The sequence below is a fragment of the Phodopus roborovskii genome, unplaced genomic scaffold (assembly GCF_943737965.1).
Source record: "Phodopus roborovskii unplaced genomic scaffold, PHOROB, whole genome shotgun sequence".
In the NCBI taxonomy this organism is placed as follows: Eukaryota; Metazoa; Chordata; class Mammalia; order Rodentia; family Cricetidae; genus Phodopus; species Phodopus roborovskii.
The window spans coordinates 22359213-22381768 of NW_026126540.1; the positions used below are offsets into that span (position 1 = coordinate 22359213).

At 44.7% G+C, this 22556-nt stretch overlaps 1 protein-coding gene across 1 annotated transcript in view; it reads right to left on the bottom strand.

The window, feature by feature from the left end:
• Syt11 (synaptotagmin 11) overlaps positions 1-22556 on the bottom strand; it is an 84412-nt gene that overhangs the window by 8150 nt on the left and 53706 nt on the right. Inside the window, 2 exon segments of the mRNA XM_051198724.1 lie at positions 10347-10690; positions 10693-11172. Coding sequence (XP_051054681.1) covers positions 10347-10690; positions 10693-11172 — 824 coding nt within the window.

The window sequence follows — 22556 nt, forward strand, 5'->3', positions numbered from 1 at the left end:
CTGGAACTAGCTCTTGTAGGCCAGGCTGCTCTTGAACTCACAGAGATCCACCTGCTTCTGCCTCCCAAGTGCTGGGATTAAAGGCATGTGCCACCAATGCCCAGATAAAAATAATAAAGTTTTAAAAGAGGAGTAAATTGATTTTTTAAAAAAAGAAGGAAGAAGCCAGGTAAGGATGGAAAATATATAAGGAGTCTGGATTCTATATAGTATTGTTGATTTTGAATTTTTTGAATGCTGATAAGCAAACAACAGCTGCTAAGGATTGAAAAAGGGGCTGAGGAAATAAACCAGCCTATATATTTAAGAATGATTCAACTTTAAAATGGAAGTAATAGAAGTCAAAAATGCTTTAGAGAAGAGGTTTTGCTTTTGTTTCCATAGAAAACAAGAGCTGTGGGTTCCTTCCAGGTTGATATGGAACAGGTTTAATAAAGGGAGACCTCCTGAAACTTGACAGGTGATATATATCAACAGACGTTACCACTGGTCTTCCTAGGACTTGGCCATTATCTTATTTTTTCTCAGGGACCCCTAAAGATGCCTTTTTCCACAGACAACAAACAGAAAACAGTCCAGAAAACACAACACCCACATTCTCAAGAGGTGGGCAGGTGGTCTTTGGTAATTTGATGGGTTATGAATGTTTATTGTCATTTAGGGGAATATATATATTAATACAAATTTAAAGTTATTTTTGATACACTGTATATATGTTTCTATTCTTGTTTAAGGTATTGTACCTATGCAGTTCATTTAAAAACGTAAGGTAAAGCTGGGCAGTGGTTTCAAACACCTTTAATCCCAGCACTCAGGGAGGCAAAGGCAAGAGTATCTCTGTGAATTCGAGGCCACCCTGGTTTACAGAGTGAATTCCAGGACAACCCTGTCAAAAAAAAAAAAACAAGGTAAAATTATAGATTTTAAAGCTGCTATTGTTATAAACTATTGAGGGTAATCAAGAAACACAGGTTAGTAGTTAGTCATTTATAACAAATTTGTAAATATGTTAGGCATGCTTTCAAGATCATACAGAAAAATATTTTAGAAAGATAAATGGTTTTCAAACACTTCAAGGACCTATAGAATATGGCATTTTAAAATGTTTTGGTAACACAGAGTTTTTCATGACAATGAAATACATCTGCTCCTGGCAGCAACAATCTACTCCAAAGAAGATAACGGGCATCTTTATGAAAGTGAATTTGCTTTCATTGTGGCAAAGCTAGCCATTTGGGCAAGAAACTGCTCTTGCCTGGACTGCCTGGCAATATGCTGTACAAACTAGATATTCAGGACACACAGGAAAAGACTGTTGAACTTTGCCAAGACAAACAGGGCAAGTCCTTCAAAATTCCTGCTTCACTGAAAAGTCTGCCAGATATTCTTGGCAGAAGATGGATGCCCCCAAATTGCAGACAAACTTTGGGTGACTGTCCAGGCAGCCAGATGTCTTTGTCATTTCTAGAGTTTTGGAAGTTGCTTGAAATGCACTTCCTGTTTACTCAGGTAACATTATATCCTTCTGGGGATCTTTGATGGAGTTAAAGAATAGATAGTTATAATGATAGAAAGTAAATTAGGCATAAAGCTTTGGAATCACTAAGGTAAGATAGGTTATGGAACATTTTCTCTCAATTTGATAAATACAAGTGGACTGGATATTGTAAATGTAATTCTTTTTTTTTTTAAAGATTTATTTATTTATTACATATACAATGTTCTGCCTACAGGCCAGGAGAGGACATCAGATCTCATTATGGATGGATGTGAGCCATTGCTCAGCTGTAAATGTAATTCTGACTTGATAACTGTTCTTATTGTTAAGACCCTTCCTTTTTATGTAGACCAGAAGGGGAGGGGAGGGAAAGGCTCACAAATGTCTGTAGCTCCAGTTCCAGGGGATCTGATGTCATCTTCTGGCCTCCGAGAACACTGCATAATGTGGCACATAAATGTAGGCAAACATTTACATCCAAAGGAAAAATGAATAACTTTTTTTGCTTTTGTTTTTCTAGACATGGTTTCTCTGTGGTTTTGGAGCCTGTCCTGGAACTAGCCCTTGTAGACCAGGCTGGCCTCAAACTCACAGACATCTGCCTGCCTCTGCTGGGATTAAAGGTGTACGCCACTACTGTAATAAGTAACTCTTAAATGAGGGTAGGATGAGTTTTTGGTCACACTATGTAGTTCATGGTTCATTAGGTCGTACTTAGTACTACGTAGTTCATGGTTCATTAGGTCATACTTAGTATGGAGGAAAAAACCTCAATGCTTCACTCCTGGATGGACAGATCCAAAAGGAATTTTGGCTGTGAGTGGTAGCCCACACCTCTAATTTCAGCCCTTGGGAAGCAGAAGCAGAAAAACTGGAGTTTGAGTTCAGCCTGGGCTACACAGGAAGGTTCTGTCTCAAAAGCAAACACACACACACACCCCCCAAAACAAAATTGGAGGCTGTGTGGTGGTGATTCCCCATAACCCCTGTACTTGGGATAAAGTAGGAGAACTGACAGTTGCATAAAATCATCCTCCAATGGGCTGGAGAGATGGTGTGGTAGTTAAGTGCATGCACTGTTCTTCTAGAGGACCTGAGTTTGGGTCCCAGGATCCATGTCAGGTGGCTCATGGTCACCTGTAACTCCGATTCCGGGGGAACTGATGCCCTCTTCTGGTCGCCTTAGGCACTCACAAAGTGTCATACATACATAGATAAATGTATAAAAACAACATTGCTGGACAGTGGTGGCAAACACCTTTAATCCCAGCAGTTGGGAGGCAGAGGCGGGGGGGATCTCTGTGAGTTTGAGGCCAGCCTGGTCTGCAGAGAGTTCTAGGACAGTAAAGACTATACAGAGAAACCTTGTCCTGAAAACCAAATTAGCCCTTTTCCCCTGCCACTGCTGAATTGTGCAGAGGCTGAGGTTCGGGTGTGTACAAGATTCGCCCTCACCCGTAATCCACCGTCATGGCCAAGGAAGGCTTTGCTGCTGGAGATATAATGGACATCAATACAGCACTTTCAAGAGGTGCTGAAGACCGCCCTCATCCACGATGGCCTAGCACGTGGCATACGCAAAGCTCCAAAGCCCTAGACCAGTGCCAAGCCCATCTCTGAGTGCTTGCATCCAAATGTATGTCAAGTTGGTGGAGGCACCGTGTGCTAACACCCGATCAACCTCATTAAGGTTGATGACAACAAGAAACTAGGGGAATGGGTGGGTCTCTGTAAAATTGATCGAGAGGGGAAGCCACGGAAAGTGGTTGGCTGCAGCTGTGTAGTGGTTAAGGACTATGGCAAAGAATCTTAGGCCAAGGATGTCATCATAGAGTACTTCAAATGCTGGAAATGAATAAATAAAAATTTTGGTTCATTAAAAAAAAAAAAAAAAGAAAGAAAAGAAAACCAAATCAATCAACCAAACAAAACATTTTCCTCACACGACTAAGCACAATCCCAGCACTCAGGAGGCAGAGGCAGGAGGATCTCTGTGAGTTCCAGGACAGCCAGGACTATGTAGAGAGACACTGTCAAAAAAAGAAAAAAAATCAAAGGAAGTAAAACTTTTTTGGGGATGGAGAGATGGCTCCGCATTCAAAGTCACTTGCTGTTCTTGCAGAGGATCTAGTTTCTATTCCTGACATTCACATGGCAGCTCACAACTGCTTATAACTTCATTTCCAGGGGATCCAGTGCCCGCTTTTATTTCCCACATCCATCCATCCAGGCACACACACTCATACACATAAAATAAATACTTAAAAAAGAGTAGATATTGCTTTTGTAGAGCTGAGTTTGATATTGTGCACCTGTGTCAGGTGGATCACAACCATACATACTTGCATACCCACACACAGGTACACACACATACACGTAATTAAAAATGCTTTCCTTGTGTGTACAAGCCTTTTGATCTTGCCCTTGGTGGGCTAATGACAATCAACATGGTTGAGGAATGGTTGTTTCTGCTGGAGTCACCATCTTGATTAATCATCCTTGCCATATGATGGAACTAAAGGACTTTTAGGGCTTGAATTGTGGAGAAAGTGTAGGGTGGGGTAATAGGATCACATACCAAGGCTGGGCATGTAGCTCATTTGGTAGAGTGCTTGCTTAGCATTCATGAAGCCCTGCATTTGATCTCTGGCATTATATAAAAGTGAACATGGAGCTGGGCTTTGGTGGCGTATGCCTTTAATCCCAGCACTTGTGAGTTCAAGACCAGCCTGGTATACAAGAGCTAGTTCCAGGACAGCATCCAAAGCCACAGAGAAACCCTGCCTAGAAAAAAACAAAAACAAAAAAACCAAACCAAACCAAACAAAAACCCCTGGACATGGTAGAGCACACCTGTAATCCCAGCACTCGAGAGGAAGAAACAGGAGGATACAAACTTCAAGGTCAAAGTTGATCCTTCCCTAGGATCTAGCAGTATCATAGTTCTTATGATGCATCAAGGAAACTTTGCAACAGACAGAGACCACCACAGACAATTATAAGTAATGAAAATGAGGAGGTCTGGAGTCCAGTCCCAACTGATAAAGGTTCAACACAACTCCTAAGGCTTTCTTCTGGAAGAAAGGACAGAAAAACTGTCAGGGCCAGAGGCTATGGAAGTCAGCTGTGAGGTCCCATCTCCTAGAACTGCCAGAGAAGCTACTCCTGCAAAGTCTTACCAACATAACTGCCCAAACGTGGGCTGAACAAGTCTCACACCTACAATCCCACTGCTTAACAGGAGTTGTTACGTCAGGAGTTCGTGGTCTTCCTGTGTTACATAAGAGCCTATCTCAAAACTCCAAACACTGGACTGAAGAGACAGACAACTCAGTGGAAAAAAAAAAAAAAAAGACCACTTGCTAGTTTGGTTTCCAGCACCCCCATGTTGGCTCACAACCTCTATGTTTCCAGTTCCAGGGAATCCAAGGCTCTCTTTGGCCTCCCAGGGCACCAGACACATGTGCGGTATGCATAAACACATGCAGGCAAAACACCAGTACACATTAACAGAAACAATCTAAAAAGGATACTTACTAACACACACACACACACACACACACACACACACACACACACACCAAAACAAAACACCAAAAACAAACAAAAAACCAAATAGGATTATGTCTTAGAGCCAGGTGTAGCTGCACATGCCTGTAACTCAGCCATTACAAAGTCTAAAGAGGAAGATGGCAAATTTGAACCTAGATCTGGTAGCTTGGGGGAGACCCTCTCAAACCAAAACCAAAACCAAAAGCCCTGAAATGTATAGCATATGTTTTCTAGGTACTTGTTTAAAGCTGTTCCCCAGGTACTAAGTTCTTTTGGAGTCACCTGAAATCAAAATCCCTGTGCCCCATCCCTAGTTCTTGGGAAAATAGACTTCTAGTTTTCTCCCCTAAATCATTCCTCAGACACTCCCTCTTCTCCTGACCTCCTCCATCACCTCTGGCTCTTTTCCTCTGGCAGAATGCCCACCCCATTCAGCAGCCTGCAGTGACAAGGCTACCTAATGCCATTCCACTCTGCAGGGATGGCCAGATTCGTGCTGCCCCCTAGGTCCCCTCCTCCTTTCTTTCTATCCAATTCTCAATTCAAGCATCCCTGTCAATGGCTCTTTTGAGCCACTGAGGGCTGGGAGCAAGGCTGTTTCCCAGTCTCTGGACCTAGTGAGGCAAAGACCCCGTTGTGGAATGAGTAAACATAAGCTGTGGAGGAAAGGTTTTAGCCGTGTCTGATGGAGGGTCTCTGCAGTGGCACAGGGGACCAGAACCAAGGACCCAAAAGCATACATTCAGATGGAGAAAACCTGGATGAAGACAGGGCCCTTGCTAATACCTGAACACCTCCTTCAGAGTAATCTCTACCCAGAGTGTTGTGCATCCACACTGGGTGGGCTTTGTGTCCACAATAACCTTTCGTGGGACCAAAAGTCTGCAGGGCCAATACCACTCTAAATCACAGCCATGAGAAAGTGCAAGAAACAAAACCTGCACATTCCACTGCCCTGCCTTCCCACAGGAAAGAGCGCTCTTTGTGTCCCTGGGGTATTGACATGCTCTTTCTTTCTCCCTTCAGTCCCAAGCTAGACTGAGCGACTTGGAGGTCTCATGTAAATCTGGGATTTTAACAACCCTCTCATTCCCATGACATTGTTGCAGGTAAGCAACACGAACCAAGGAACATTAGAGACTTTCGCATGACTCTTGCTGACCCTGCCAGTCACCCTTTCCCACCCTCCTCAGCTCACTCCGTACTATTTGATCCCTTCTTTCCTGTTCCATGCTTACAAGAATGTGAGTTCACTTATGAATATTAAGTAAAATATAAGAAACAAAAAATTATTTTCAAGTGCTGGAGAGACAACTCAACATTTAAGAGCACTTGGCTGCTCTTCTGGATAACCTGATTCCCAGAACCCACATGGCAGCTGAGGTGGTCTGTAACTCCATTTCCAGGAGATCCAATGCCCTTTGCTGGCATCTGTGGGTGTGAGGCACATAAGTTGTACAAAAACATACATGTAGGCAAAACAGCCATATACATAAGATAAAAATAAATTTTAAAAATTAATTCCATAGGCCAGGTATGGAGGCACATAGCTTTAATCTCACCACTTGGCAGAGATAGGATCTCTGTGAGTTCAAAGCTAGCCTGATCTACATAGCTCTTTTTTTTTTTTTTTTTTTAAAGACACACCCAGACTCCACCCCAGAACTGAATTAAGCACATATAACAACCACACTTTTGTGTGGCTTTGTTCATGTTACACAAGCACTCTACCAATGAGGTCATATTCCCAGCCCTCCTACCAAGGAATCTTTGAAGGAAGATAATTTGGTTACGAGCTGTAAGAGGATGTTCTGGGCTAGGGATAGCTCAGTGTCTCTCAGACCCTGCATTAGATCCCTAACACATCCCCCAAGGCCTCCCAAAAATAAATGATGCCTTTTGAAGATGAACTGGAAAATGAAATGACTAGAGTAGTTCGAGCTGAAGCCTACCAGGGACACACATGAAGGGGCAGGTGTTTGTCATAGGTGGATTAGGGGTAAGCATTTGGGGGCTGTTCTACTGGGGATCTTGGGGATGAGTGAAGGAGTGTTGGGTAAGGCACAGATGAAGTCAGGATTGCAGGTACTGATCAGAGGTATGGACTCAGAAGTGTGGGAGTCTGGCAAGCTCCAGGACCTCTCTGGGCCTCTCCTCCTCCTATTGCGCAGGGTCCCAGCCCTGGCTGCATCCTCAGGAAGGAGTTAATAAAGTAGGAAGAAACTTGGCTCTCCCCAAGAACTCTTGGCAGTTTAGCAAATGCCATTGTCTGTGCTCTCTGCCCAGTGCCCCGGATTTGGGGCTGTTTTGTTTCCAGCCTGAATCAGTTCCTTTTCTTGCCAGTCTCTTCCCAGCTGTAGCTCGGCACAGAGCCAGCTCTTTCACAGTGTTGGACTGTGAGCACATGAGTGGACTGAAGAGCGGTGGGGAGTGCTGGAAAAGATCCTCCTTCCAGGACAAACATGGCAGGGATGGAGACGGGAGTCAGGAAACAGAGTCAGGGAGCCGAGACCTAAAGAAACTATGTGGTGAGAAGACAGAAAGGAACAAATCATTTCCCTCCTGTCTTCTTCACGGTCCTTTCCCTTCCTGCTGCTTCCTTTTTTCTTTTCGAGACAGGATATCATGTATTTTAGCTGTTCTTGAACTTGTAGGGAAGGCTGACTTTGAATCCCTGATCCTCTTGCTTCTGTCTCCTAAATGCTGGGGGCTATAGGTATGTAACTCCACATTTCATTTTATAGCGTAGTAGGGATCCAACCTAAGGCTTTGTGCCTAAAAGACAAACTCTCTAACAACTCAGCCACATACATAGTCCTGTGTGTGTGTGTGTGTGTGTGTGTGTGTGTGTGTGTGTGTGTGTGTGTGACCACACCCCCACCCCAGACAGGTTCCATGTAGCAGATGCTGAGACTTAACTTTCTATAGTTTAGGATGACCTTGAACTCCTAATCCTCCTGCCCTCACTTACCAAACACTGGGTTTACAGGCCTCTGCCATGATGCCTGTTCTAAAAGTCAAAACTGGCTGGTACAGGAACCCAGCACTTGGTCAGCAAAAGCAGGGGGATCATTGTAAATTCAAAGGCAGCCTGGGATACATAGTGAGTTCTAGGCCAGTCCAATCTACATAGTGAGCCCCAGGTCACAGAGGGTGCATAGTAAGATCCTGTGTCATAAAACAAAACAATACAAAGGAGGGCTGGAGCCAGCTCAGCTGGTAGAGTGCTTGCCCAGCATGCACAAAGTCCTGGGTTCTACCGAGTAGGACAGAAGCTGGGTGGTGGTGCACACCTGTAATCCCAGCACTTGAGAGAAAGAGGGAGTTCAAGTTCATCCTCAGCTCCATCAGATTCTGGGTAAAAATGAAAAAACCAAAGCCCCCTCCATTTTTTTTTCTCATTTGTACTGGGGAGTGAATCCAGGGCCTCTCACATGCTAGACAAATACACTCTCACTGAGCTCTGTGTTTCTCTGTCTCCCAAACTCCATCTAGTCTCAGAGGATGCAAACAAACAGTGCCAAAGATGTCTTTTCTTCCAACAAGGTGAAAACTCCTAAGGGTAATAATACACCAGGCATTATACCTGGTGCCATCATCATCACCTGGTAAGGAAGGCGATGTTGTCAGCTGAGGAAAAGAGCCTGAGAGAAGTCCAGCTGTCACACAACTGGAAAGGTTCGGTGCCAGGCAGTCAGTTCCAGAGCCCCGGAGCATACCATCGGCTCTGTTCCCCAGCTGTGGAAGAAGTGAATGAGCCACCAGGAAGCGTGGTTGAATGCACTCTGCGCTTCTGAAATTAATTCCAGAGCAATGTTGCTGCGTGAGGAAAGAGGGAGAAAAAGCAGGGCAGAGGGCCTAATCCTCCTCCTAATGCAAACAAGGGAAAGGAGTAAAGAAGGAAAGGTCTCTGGTAAAGGCATTGAACTGTTTTAAACTGCATTTGTAATACATTTATAAAAATTCATATACAGAGGTGGCTCAATGGTTAAGAGCTCTTATTGTTCTTGTAGAGGACTGAGTTTAGTTCCTGATACCCACATTAATCAGCACACACCTCGATAGAACTCCAGCTGCAAGGAATTCAATACTCTCTTGCATGAGCATGCACATACATGCACACACACACACACACACACACACACAAATAATAAAAATTTTTTGAAAGAAATACTCAAGAACCACTGAGATGGTGCAGTGGGTAACTGTGCTCCCCACCAAACCTGATTTGAGCAAATCTGGAAAGTTGTTTTCTGAGTCCCATACACTTGCTGCAACATGTATGTACCCACTCATGTGCCCCTATAGACACACAAATAAATAATAAAAAATGTAATAAAAGAAATGTAAAAACAAACAAACAATACACCCATGCACATAGAACATAGCTGAACTTGAACATGCACACCTATAATCTCAGCACTTGGGGAGTAGAGACAGGAAGAGCAAGAGCTGAAGATCATCCTTGTTCAAGGCCAGTGTAGTCTACATGAGACCCTATCTCAAAAAAAAAAAAAAAAAAAAAAAAAAAAACCCACCACACAGTGGTGGCACACACCTTTAATTCCAGTACATGGGAGGCAGAGGCAGGTGGATCTCTGAGTTCAAGACCAGCCTATTCTACAGAGTGAGTTCCAGGACAGCCAAATCTATTACACAGACAAACCCTGTCTCAAAAAAACAAACAAATAAATAAAATTAAATAAGATACAATTTTGGGTATTGTGGCACATGCCTTTAATTCCAGTATTGGGGGACAGAGGCAAGTGGATCTCTGTGATGCCGAGGCCAGCTTATTAGTGAGTTTTGACACAGCCAGGGCTATATAGAGAGACCCCTTTTTAAGGAAAAAGAAAATAGACAAATTCATGAAAATATTTATATGCACTTAGGAAAAGAAGCTGAGGATAAAACGCCTGAACTGATTTTTCCACATTTTCAGCAGTGGAAATGCATGCTCCCTCAAGGAAGATTACAGGGTTTAGAGCATGGAGTTAGCCCCTTCATCCAACATACGGTCAAGGGTCTAGGGCTGGTGGACCAGCATGTTCCAAGAAAGAAAGATGCAGCTAAGTGAAAACTTAGAAGTCACTTGCCTCATTTCCTAGAGTTTGATTCTGTGGTGAAAACACCTGTGCGGTCCCCTGTTTTACTTTGACTACTGCTTACCTTTGATAGCTGAGAACTCAGTAACTTCTCTGTCACCTGTCTTTGCTACCATTTCTTACCCGACCCCTCTGCCTCTTCATTAAGATCTGTTATGCCCCATCCCTCCCTGAACACTCTTCCTCCTCACCTGGATGTTCCTTTTGATGATGTCCCTGATCAGCTGAACCTTGCCCGTGCTGGGATCCACTCCAGCCAGTGGCACCATGACTTCCCCGATGACATCATCCCGAGAGAAGCGATCAAAGCTGAGCACAAGAAAATGTAGCACCAGGTCCTGTAGCTGGCTGTATGGGATGCCATAGAAGGTGAAGGTCTCATCAAATACAGGGTCCAGGGTCTTGCGAAGCACGCGGGTCTTCACTCGATGCCTCTTGTCAGGAAGGATCGTCATCTTGATGTAGGGGTCAGAGCCCTGGGTTTGGTCATCCATCACTGGCAGCCCGTGGGCCTCTTGGATTGTCACCACCAGAGCTTTTTGGGAAAGTTATAGTCCACCGAGAAGGTAAGGGATCCTAGCATCACATCTTCCTCTGGTGATGATGGGGAGGGGGGTTTGCTCTCACCAGGGGTCAGGCTTGTCATGGGACTCCTCAGCTCTTCCCCGTAGTCTCTTTTGATGGGTAACTGGTCTATACAAGATGCAGAGCTAGGCCCTCTGGGGTCCTTTTCTTGGCTCAGCAGGCCAGACTCTGCCGCATTTACTAACAGGTTCCCTCGTGCACTTTCCCTCCAGGGACCATCTTTGTCTCTCCGAACTTTGATGATTTTCTTCTTGTTGCTGAGGGTCTCTGGGTAGATGCTAATGCCTTTCAGCATGTGAATAAACTTGTATGGCGGGGTCTTGTGCTTCTTCTCTGCCTGCTGGTGGCAGCATGTCCACACAAAGACAGTCACAGAAACACACACCACCAGCACAGAGGCACCGATGAGGCCAGCAGCCACTGGTGACACATCTGAAGGCAGAGACCAGAGTTGTGTCAAAACAGGACTTCTGCTCCTGGCAAGGGAGTGCCCCTTGTGGAGCCCAACTAACCCTCAATCCAGCCTCCACAGAGTGAGCCCATCTGGGCTTTGGAGCTTTTTCTGCTCACTGACCAGTTCCCTTGCCTTCATGCTAAAGCCAGGGAACACGTTTGCTTAGCTGCTGTTGTTTGAGACAGGGTTTCACTGTCTAAGCCTGGCTGTGCTGCAACTTGCCGTGTAGACCAGGCTGGCTTTGATCTCACAGAGATCTGTCTGCCTCAGCCTCCCAAATGCTGGGATTAAAGGCATGGCTCACTTAGCTTCTCTATCTACCTGTGTAGTGCCTCATCTGAGTTCTTAAAAATGTACTATTATTGTACATATATGGGTGTTTTGTCTGCATATGCGTGTGCAGCATATCAGAGCCTGATGTCCATGGAGGGCAGGTGTCTCAGGGAACTGGAGTTACAGATGGTTGTGAGCCACCATGTGGATACTGGGAATTGAACCCAGGACCTCTGGAAGAGCAGCCAGTGCTTTTAACTACGGATCCGTCTTGACAGTCCCTGCCTGATTCTTCTTTTTTAAAACCTCTTTAGCACTTGCAGATTTGATTGTTCAGTTTGATTTGTGCTTCCCAGAAAGCCATGCCCTGAGTGTTGAAGTCTGCCTTTTGTGTAGGAATCTGTTTACCTCATCCATCACATAGAGCATGAGCTGTGTGTTTGGGCTGTGTTGCTGACTGATTGAGAGCCATGTGGAAAAGGGTATAGTACTGAGTTTAATTGATCTTTGGAGGGTGACTGGGAGTGGTCAGAGTGGGTATGAAGCTAGATGTATACTGAGCATCATCACAGAACCTTCATCCAGTAGCTGAGGGAAGCAGAGGCAGAGACTCACAGCTAAGCACTGAGCCAAACTGCTGGAATCCAGTTGTAGAGAGAAAGAGTGATGAGCAAAGGGGTCAAGACCATGCTGGGGAAACCCACAGAAACAGCTGACCTCTGCAAGTGGGAGCTCATGGACTCCAGACTGACCGCTGGGGAGCCTGCATAAGATTGAGCCAGGCCCCTAAACATGGGTGTCAGTTGTGGGGGGAGGGGGACTTAAGCAGTCTGTGGGGCTATAGACTGTGGAACCAGTATTTATCCCTAGTGCATGAACTAGCTTTTTGGAGCCCATTCCCCATGGAGGGATACTCTCTCAGCCTAGATACAGGGGTGGAGGGCCTTGGTCCTGTCCAAAATGATGTGATGGTCCCCCAATGGAGGCCTCACCTTCTCTGAGGAGTGGGTGGGGGGTGGGGTGGGGAAAATGATGGGGGGGGATTGCAGGACTGGAGGGAGAGGGAACTGGGATTGGCATGTAAAATAAGAGTGTTTTTTAATTTAAATTTTAAAAATTAATTAATAAAAAGAATAGAGTAATGATGGGTGAGTGCCTCATGCCCACAAACACTTCCGAGTCTGAGGCAAGGAGGCTGTTGCAAGTTGAGCACTAGCCTGACTCTAATGTCATCTAGTGTCATCATGTCAGTCTAGATTACCATGAAAGTATCTTAGAAAATGAAGTGTTGGTGGGACAGCTCAGTAGGTAAGGTGCTTGCCACCAGAGGCCTACGCCCGAATTCATCCCCAGAAACACACGGTGGGAAAAGATGACTCCTCCTGCAAGCCCTCTGCCCTGTATATGTTTAGCATGTGTGTGTCTCACCCAACAGCATGAATAAAATAAATATCAAAAATAGAAAAGAAAGAAGGAAAGAAGAGTTCCAGGCCTCTAGACCATGCACTTCTTAACTCACAAGCGTGAGTTACAGTTTATTTTCTTAGTACTTTTAATAGGAAGAAAATATCAAATGCATGTTCTTCTTTCTTTTCTTTTCTCTTTTTTCTTTCTTTCTTTCTTTCTTTCTTTCTTTTTTTTTTTTCCCCCTGTGGTAGGGTGTCTCTGTGGAGCCCTGACTGTCCCAGAACTTGCTTTGTAGTTCAGGCCTTGAATTCACAGAAATGTGGCTGCCTCTGACTTTTGAGAGCTGGGATTGAAGTAATTTGATACTATACCAAGCTCAAATATAATTTTCTTCTAAAACCTCCTTTGAGTACCTTAATTGATTGGCTAGTTGATTGCAGTGCCTTGTTCAGAGCAGCCAGCAGATGGGGCAGTCTACTGCTGAGTGCATCCCTAGTGCTTATAGCTGAATTTAAAAGCACAACCTTAGCTAGGCAGTAGTAACATTTGCCTTTAATCCCAGCACCCCCAGGTAGGGACTGGTGGATCTCTGTGAGTTCAAGGTTAGCCTGGTCTTCAGAGCAAGTTCTATGATAGACTCCAAAGCAACAGTGAGGCCTTGTCTTGGAAAAAACAAACAAACAAACAAAAAAAAGTACAAACAAACAACCAAAATCAACCTCTCCAAAATACAACAAAAACCAAAACCAAAAATCGAACTCAATAAAAGAAAGCACAACCTTTTCCCCTCCCAATACTTACTCTCCTTTATCCAGACTACCTTCATGGACCATTATCATTCTCTCTCCTTTCACACCCAGCTGCTTGTGTAAAATTACTATATGTAACACAGGCTTCATGGCACACAAGTTTAATTCCAGCACGCAGGAGGCAGAAACAGGATCTGTGTGAGTTTGAAGCCAACCTGGTCTAAACAATGAGTTAGGACAGCCAGGGCTCCATAGAAAGAACTGGTCTCAACTCTGCAACCCCACCACCCCAAGAGAGAAAGAACTATATAATATACACATTTCTAAGAATGAACTGTTGGATGTGGTGACACACCGGAATCCTAGCACTAGGGGGGCCAGGTCAGGAGGTCAGGGCTTGGATTAACTACACGGTGAGTTTGAGGTCCTACTGGATTACATGAGACTCTGCCTCAGAAGAAGAGGAAGAAAGCTACAAGTGGATGTGGGGTGAATACCTTTAATCCCAGTACTAGGGAAATAAGGGCAGCAGGATAAACTCAGCATCATCCTCTACTACTCGGCAACTCTGAGGTCAGCCTGGGCTATGTGGGATCCTGTCTCTACAAAAAGAGAGGGTTGGAGAGATGGCTCAGTGGCTAGAAGTGCTTGCTGTAAAGTCCTGAGGACCTGTGTTTGGATCCCAGAACCAAAACCCAAGCTGGGCTTAGTCTCACACCTTCCTGTCATAGCAGAGCCATGGGGAGGAAGGGACAGGACTACTGCTGGGGCTTGCTGCCTGCCAGCCTGCGGAAAAGCCCGAGTTCAGGTTTGGAGAAAATCCTGCTTCAAAGGCATGAGGAGGAGAAGGGTAGAGGGTGCTCAGTACTCAGCCGAGGCTCTATGCACAGGTGCATGGATACACCCCAGCCCCACACCAATTACAAAACAAGTGTAAACATTGAGAAACCAAGAGTGAGCAAGGGGTGCGTGTGTAACTGGTACACTGCTTCTCTAACACGCAGGAAGCCTGGGCTAGAGCTCAGGCCCCATAAAAGCAGGCATGGGGGTATATGCCTGCAGTCCCAGCACCAGGGAAGTGGTGGCAGGAGGATGGAGAGTTCAAGGTCATCCTTAGCCAGGTCTCAAGTCCAAGTCCAATCTGGGCTACCTGAGATCCTATCTGTAAGTAAGTAAGTACATTATAGCCCTAGCTGGTCTTAAACTCACCATCCTCCTGCCCTAGCTTCCTGTGAGTGGGGTTTAACCACCGTGCCTGGTTTCATACTTTTGCCATTTATTATCCTCCCTGAAATGTAACCCTTGTGAGGACAGGCCATCCTGATGGTTGGTGTAAGGAAATGCTTGAACACATAGCAGGCATGTAACCGCATTGTCTGCTAAATTAGCAAATAACTAAAGAGACAGATCAGTGATCTGTCTTCCTTTCCTTTGCTCTCCCTTCCATTAGCTTTGTTTTTCCTGTAACAGCTGGGCCTGTGTTACTTAAGTTCATCGAAGCCACATTGCTTTTAGTTCCTAAGGCCTCTAGTTTTCACCTTATATTTTAGTTGGATAACTGGAGGACAGGAAGAACTAAGGAAATAAATACAATTCTAATATGTTCCAGATTGTTCCTGAATACCCTGATATTCTTTCTCAGGCATCCCATGGTTCACTGTCTCAATTACTTTGGGCCTTGGCCAGCCTCTTGAGAGAAGCATCTGCCTCCCTGCCCCAAAGAAACAAAAGTCATCACCTTATTTGCTTTCTTTCATTGTGCTTATTGCCCTGACACCTCCCTCTCTCTCTCTCTCTCTCTCTCTGTCTGTCTCTCTCTCTCTCTGTGTGTGTGTGTTTATGTGCATTAGATATGTTTACTAACAACAGAGCTGTCTTCTGTCTCTGCCTCAGCTTCACAGCTGCTGTGAAGCCAACAGTTTGGGTCCAGTTAATACTCTGTTATGCTGACCTGCTCCAACATGGGCCACAGACACCGGCAAGCCAGCAACTGATTGTGTTCTCTGAAACCACCAGCCAAAATAAACCTTTTATCAAAACCAGAAGAGACACCTGGTCTACTTTGTTCACTTCAGTAACCTCCTACACTTTAGAAAAAGAAGATATAAAAGCAATATGATTGCAGGCATCACAGATAAATATAGAACCTTCTGGAGACTTCAAAGTCTACCTACAGGCAATACCTTTACTTGCTAAGTTAGGTGACCACAACCTGGTCAACATTAGGTTAATGCTGGTTGACATTGTAAACACAAAGTCTGCCTCTCAGGAGATGGTGTAATCAGGTGTGCACTGGTCACAACCACATGCTGTGCAGCATTGACACAATGAGATGTTTTTGTCCTGAGATACACATTTTAACGTGTATTTATTAGACCCTGCAAGACATTACGGTACAGACGTTTTAGTATTTGAACCAAAGAACTCAGTGAATAAGTGAATAGGTCCAGCAATGCCCCTCGTTTATATCCATGTCTCCTCTTCCTAGGACTCCATATTGGGAAAGGCCATGGACAGGACTTAACTTCTGACCTGTGTCCCACCAGATCCAGACTCTACATTATTCATAACTGGGATAACTGAAAAAAGAATACAAAAGCAGGATGAAGGTGCTTTGGGCCAAGACTGTTGAATGTTGAAGTCTTCTGACTTCCTCATGTACTTTTTAAAAACATATGTAAGCCCATGCACACATGAATAAAGAAATAAGATAGAAGAATTTGAAATTTGCTGGTAACAATAGAAAATCAGGGTGCTGAAAACCATGTCAAGTGAAAAAGGTACTGGAGTGAGGGCATGTAGGGTAATATTTCTTTAACTTATTCATAATTACTTTAGGCATTTTCCTGGAAGAGGGTTTGGTTTGATGCTAACTTTGTGTTACAGCCCAACACCAAGGTGCATGGATTGCAGGAAGACAGTTTTGGCTCAATGAAAAGAATCAAGCTAGGAACAGTACAAGAGGATCACAAGGCTAGCTTGAAGGCTGTAGAGATGACTGAACAGTCAAGAGAACTAGGTGATCTTCCTGAGGCCTGGGTTTCCATTCCCAGTACCTACATAAATAACAACAACCTCTGTGACTGGAGTTGCCAAGGATCTGGCTCACTTTCCTGGTCTCTATGGGCACATATGGGCTACACAGACATACTTGTAGGTAAAAACACCCATATACATAAACATGAATAAACTCTAAAGCTTTTTTTTTTTTTTTTTTTTTTGGCAGAGTCTCATTACATTGCTATGGCTGTCCTGGAACTTCCCTACCTCTGCCTCCAAATGGTGGGATTAACGGGTTTGGAAACCTAGCTAAAATAATAAAATCTAAAAATAAGTGATGTAAAATGTCACCCTGAGTTCCATAGTTGGAGCCTGTTACCTAAGTTGTAAATAAATAAATAAATAAATAAATAATAAAACGGAATTTCTCAATGAAAATTGGACATGTCATTGAAACTTGTTTTTAGTGATTTATTTTTCATTTATGTGCATTGGTATGTAGCACGAATAACAAAACCCAGACATAGACATTGGGGTTCAAGCTGAAGATCAGAAAAGCAAAGCAAGCCAGATGGTGGTGGTGCACTCCTTTATTCCCAGGACACAGGTGGCAGAGACAGGTGGATTTCTGTGAGTGTGAGGACAGAGTAAGTTCTGAGACAGCTGGGGGTGTTACACAGAGAACCCTGTCTTGAAAAACAAAAGAAAAAAGAAAAGCAGGCAACCACTAAAGAGTTCTTACCACTCTCAAGGCTTAGAATCAAAAATAGCAATCCTGTCCTCAGCATATCTGTAGACTGAATCCTTTCCACCAAAAACTTCAGACCACTCTCTCAGACTGCCCTGAGTTCCTGCTTTATATTCTTTTTAGAGCTGGGATTAAAGGTGTGAGCTCTATTTCCTCTTTCAGGTATCTCAAAGTGGCCTGCACTCACAGACATCCATCTGCCTCTGTCTCCCCAGTACTGGGATTAAAACTAGCCACCACTGCCTGTCCTCTGTGGCTGTTAACTAGGTGTGTATTAACCAGTGGCTTAGTTCTGTTCTCTGATCTTTAGGCAAGCTTTATTAGATAATAAAACTAAATATCACCATTGGTATTTTGATTCATGTTAGGGTGCCAGATCCTTTGGAGCTGGAGTTGTGAGCTGCCTTGTGGATGCTGGGAATTGAACTCAGGTCCTCTGGAGGAACAGCCATTGCTCCTAACTGCTGAGCCATCTCTCTAGCTCCCTCCATCCTTTCTTTTCTTCCTTTCTTTTTTCTTAACAAGAAATAGAAACACAACAACAACAAGAAAAACAGGGTCTCACCCTATAGCTCTGACAAGCCTAGAAGTTGCTATGTGGAATAGGCTGGCCTTGAATTCAAAAGGATGTGCCCGCCTCTCGCTCTCCAGGATGTCATTATGCCTGATCTCTGAAATTCTTTGTAATTCAACATTTCATGACTCAATGCAAGTTGGGAAACAATGAGAAATAATACAGGCAAGGAGAAAGGTCATTATTAATATAACAAATCATGATGACTATGTCCAGGTCCACACTGCATCTTCACCAGCTTCTAGCTTTATGTCACTCAGTAAGGGAAGTGCTCTCAGGGAGAAGTTTCAGAGAATGGAGGCAAGGGCCCCATCCTGTCATTCTCAAATCTGAGTTTCAGGCATCTAATAAAAGCTAAGTAAACACTGTGCAAACAACTGACTAGATTGTCGATCAGAATGGCTCCAATCTGAAGCCGTGGTTCTACCTTGTCAGTCAGATGCTGTGTTGAGCATCTCTTGCTGCTATCCGAATGGCTCCAATCTGAAGCCGTGGTTCTACCTTGTCAGTCAGATGCTGTGTTGAGCATCTCTTGCTGCTATCTATTGAAGCTGATCACTGATTGTGAGAAGAGGATGGTGGGGAGTCTCCCCAGTGCTGGGATTCCAGGTGTGAGCCACTACCTCTTGCATAGGAAGGTGTGTGTACAATGAATGTGACAGCATGGACATGGGGGGTTAGGTTAACTTCCAGGAGTCTGTCTTGCCCCTTCTCCACATGTGGGTCTTGCAGATGAGCTCAGGTCATCAGGCTTGGCAGGAAGTGCTTTCCACCTGCTAAGCTATCCAGCTGGCTGAGGCAGGTTATTTCTGAGAGTAATTGAAAAGGAAGGCTAAAAACCAAGACTAGGAGACATCTGCACAGGTCTTTGGCTCTACTCTGTGATATCGTTGAGGGAAACTACTACTACTTAGAAGGCATCAGTTTTTATTGAGAAATGAAGTTAGGTGGAAAAGAGAAAAGACAGGGAATGTTATCATTCGGGAGGAGGACTGAGGAGAGAAGTAAGGCAGGTAACCTGTCTGGCTTATTCAGGTGCACCCTCCTCATTTCACACCTCTGCCCTACATCCACTTTCATTTCAGGATCTTCCCTGCTGTCCTGAACACCTGAGACAGTGAACTAGAAACAGCAGATGCTAAAATTCAAGGTCCCCTCCCTTGCTCTAATGAAAAGCTTTGGGAAAAGGGAGTTGGAACCAAGGTGAAGTGAGTGCTTTGAAGCAGCTGTGGGGCCAGTGACAGAGCTCATTGATAGAATGCTTGCCTACATTGCTGGACTTTGCTGGTGGTATCTGTGTTTCTAGGAGTCCTATGGGAAGACAGCTATCTCCAGATGCTCATGGGACAGCGAGCCTGCCTACACAGCAGAAAAATAAAAAGGAGTGCAGGTGGTGAACTCCTCTGATCCCAGCACTCTGGAGGCAGAGGCAGGAGAATATCTGTGAGTTTGAGGCCAGGCTAGTATACAGATGAGTTCCAGGTCAGCCATAATCACATAAAGAGATAATATCTCAAAAAACAAAACAAAACAAAAATAAAAGCAAAAAAGAAGAAAGAGAGAAAGAAAAAAGGTATGACGTTGAACACCTTTGATCTGAACATTCAAGAGGCAAAGGCAGATGGCTGCCTGTGAAGTTGAGGCCAGCCTGGTCTACTAATCTATTCAAGGACAGCTGGAGCTACATGTTGGGGACTTGTCTCAAAAAGCAAAAAATACAACAATAAAACACGTTGAAAGGTAAGGACTGACAGCTGAGGTAGTCCCTGCCCCCTAACCCACAGATGATTCAGCCAATAAAGCTGCTGTAAATTATAGTGATCCCAATTGGTTACATTTTGTATTTCAATATCATGGATAATTCAATGTTGGTCTGGTAAGCCCTCTGTCAAGTGGCAGTTTAAAGTACTCTGTTAACAATTGAAAAAGAGTATTCTTTGGAGGAGGGGATGTACAAGGGTCTAGGAACCTGGAGACACATATAATAGAGTCCCAACGCCTTTACCTTTGCTCAGGAGAGAATTTTTAAAAAATTTTAGATTATTTGATTTCTTTAAGAATATTACAAATTTAATTTCATTTAATATCTATTTATGCATGAGTGATTTCCTTACATTAATGCATGTGTACAATGTGTGAGCCTGGTGCCTGGAAACTCAGAAGGGGACATTGGATTACTTGGGACTGCATGTATAATGGTTGTGAACTTGCCTGTTGATGTTGGGAATTAAACTTGAGTTCCCTGAAAGAACAAAAATACTCTTACCTGCTGAGCTAACTTTTTAGCCCCCTGACCATTTTTGTTTTGTTGTTTGACTTCTTTTGAGACAGAGTTTCATGTAGCCTGGGATATCCTCAAATTGGCCTTGAATGCTTGTTTTTAAAATAGAAAAAATTACTATATGTGCACACGGTATGTGTGTACATGACAACAGTGTTGTGTGGCAGTAAAAGACAACTTTGTGGCGTCCTTTCTCTCCTTACACCTTTATGTAGGATCTAAAGCTAGATAGGGATTCTCTGTAGCTTTTTAGGTTGTCTTGGAACTCCCTCAGCAGACCAGACTGACCTCAAACTCACAGAGATCTTCCTGTCTCTGCTTCTTCAGTATTGTGATTAAAGGGGTGCACCAAGACCGCCCAACTAGGTTTATATTTTTTAAGTTAAAGATTCCCTCTCTAGCCCAGGCTTACTTTGAACTCATGACAATTCTACCCCAGTCTCCCAAGTGCTGGAAAAAAGTGCCTTGAGCCACCATTCCTGGCTGCTTTGTTTCTAGAGACCAGTCTCATTCATTATGTTGCCCTGTTATGCTTGGAACTGAGGAAGTGGTACTAAGTTGGCTTTGAACTGGGGCTCCTAGGGTGGGCATGCATGCACCACCAAGCCAGTGTTGCATTTGATTTTACTTTTCAGGGCTGGTGGTGGACCTTTGCACCATGTAAGGTGTGCATTCTTCCTCTGGGATACTCCTTCAGTCTCAAACCTCATTACTGTCTCTTTGCTAAAACACAGCCTTTCACTGTAACTAAGGCCAATGTCCCACAGCAGAATCAGAATGAAATATGTTTAAACCCTAGTGCTACCATGACTAGTTCATCTGGACTTCATTGTATTCCAAGGTTCATTCTTCTGGTGTAATACCTACAGTGGAAGTTATGCTAAGACTAAAGGTAATCAGTATATCAAAGTTGGAATACACTCCCAGCCCCCAATTTCCAATAGTGTGTCCTCTAAAGGGAAGCACAAGGCTGGGCTAGGTTTCATTTACTTGCAAGGGGCTCTGGAATTGCACTTAGAGAAAGGACTCTGCTGGAAAGAGGGTGTGAGAAGAAAAAGAGTGTGAAGAAAATCTTGGGTTTCTCCCGTGATCACAAAGCACATTTCAGTTTGGGGAACTCAAGACTCAAAGGATAGAGACAGAGGGCAAAGCAGAAGAAAAACAATGAGATTCAGCCTTGGGGTCAAATGGGAACATGCACTGAGGGGTGTGAGGAGCCATTGTCTGCATGCTTTCTCTGATCTGATGACTTACTATGTTGAGAGAATACAGAACATTGGGTTCTGTTCTATTCTTTATACGTCTTCCATTGGAGTGAGAAAAGACATTTCTTATTGGTGGCTGTGTCTCTACCCTAAATTCTGGAACCTAGTGCTCACAACCTGACTGTCTAAGGGAAACACTCTCAGAAGGATTAGCAAGGTTCTAGGCTTGCAGCAACTCTCACTTGATTACCCAATCACAGGGCAATTTTATTTTACTTATTTATGTGGTCAGGAAGCCCTGCATGAGAAGTTCACTATGGAGGAGTTCCCCAAGAGGAAACGACATGGCCAAGGCTCTCTTGCCTTTTTTCCACTGCACTTTCTGCCCTAGGGAGTGTAAAATTGCTGTTGGAGCCCAGAGGGTTAGGTCTTGGACCAGCCGCTCCGAGATGACGTAATGCTTTCTGTGGTACACAAAGCGGCCTAGCGGCCTCCCCCAAGCTGGGCCTCTCTCGCCCCTCCCCCAAGCCAGGAATGCCGCCCCCGCCGGCAGCAGCACGGGTGAGTCCCCCCTTTAGAATAGCCGGACCAGAGAAACAGGGAACAAAGGCCTCGGAAGGAGCGCCTAGGCACTGCCAGGAGTCTCAGAAATAGACATCACGTCATCTCTCCGCCCGGCAGCGCCAAGCGCCATTTGGTAACACAGGCAAGGACCTAACCATTACGGTGCAGAACGAAGCTTGCAGGGCCAACATTTTATCCCAGCCCTAGCAACCCTCTGACCGGCATAAGGAGTGGCTTCCCTTTTGCTCCCCACCCCCGCACCCTTCTTTCCCTGGAGGCCTCCGCCTCCCTTGGCTGCCAGCCACACAGCCCATAGTCTCCTCGCTGCCATCTTGTGGCCCCATCCCCCTTGCTGCTTCCCTCTCCTGCAGCCCTCAGAAGTAGGAGGGGGAGGAAGGGGCACCGCCCTGCGTGCCCCAAGGGGGAGGGCTCGGCCTACCCCACCTCTGTTCCTCCAGAAGGAGGGGTTCACATCCTCTGCATGCTTGCCATTTCTCACCTCCAGCCCTGCTGACAGTGCACCATGAAGGGTTTACGGTCAAGGATTTAGCATCCCGGGCC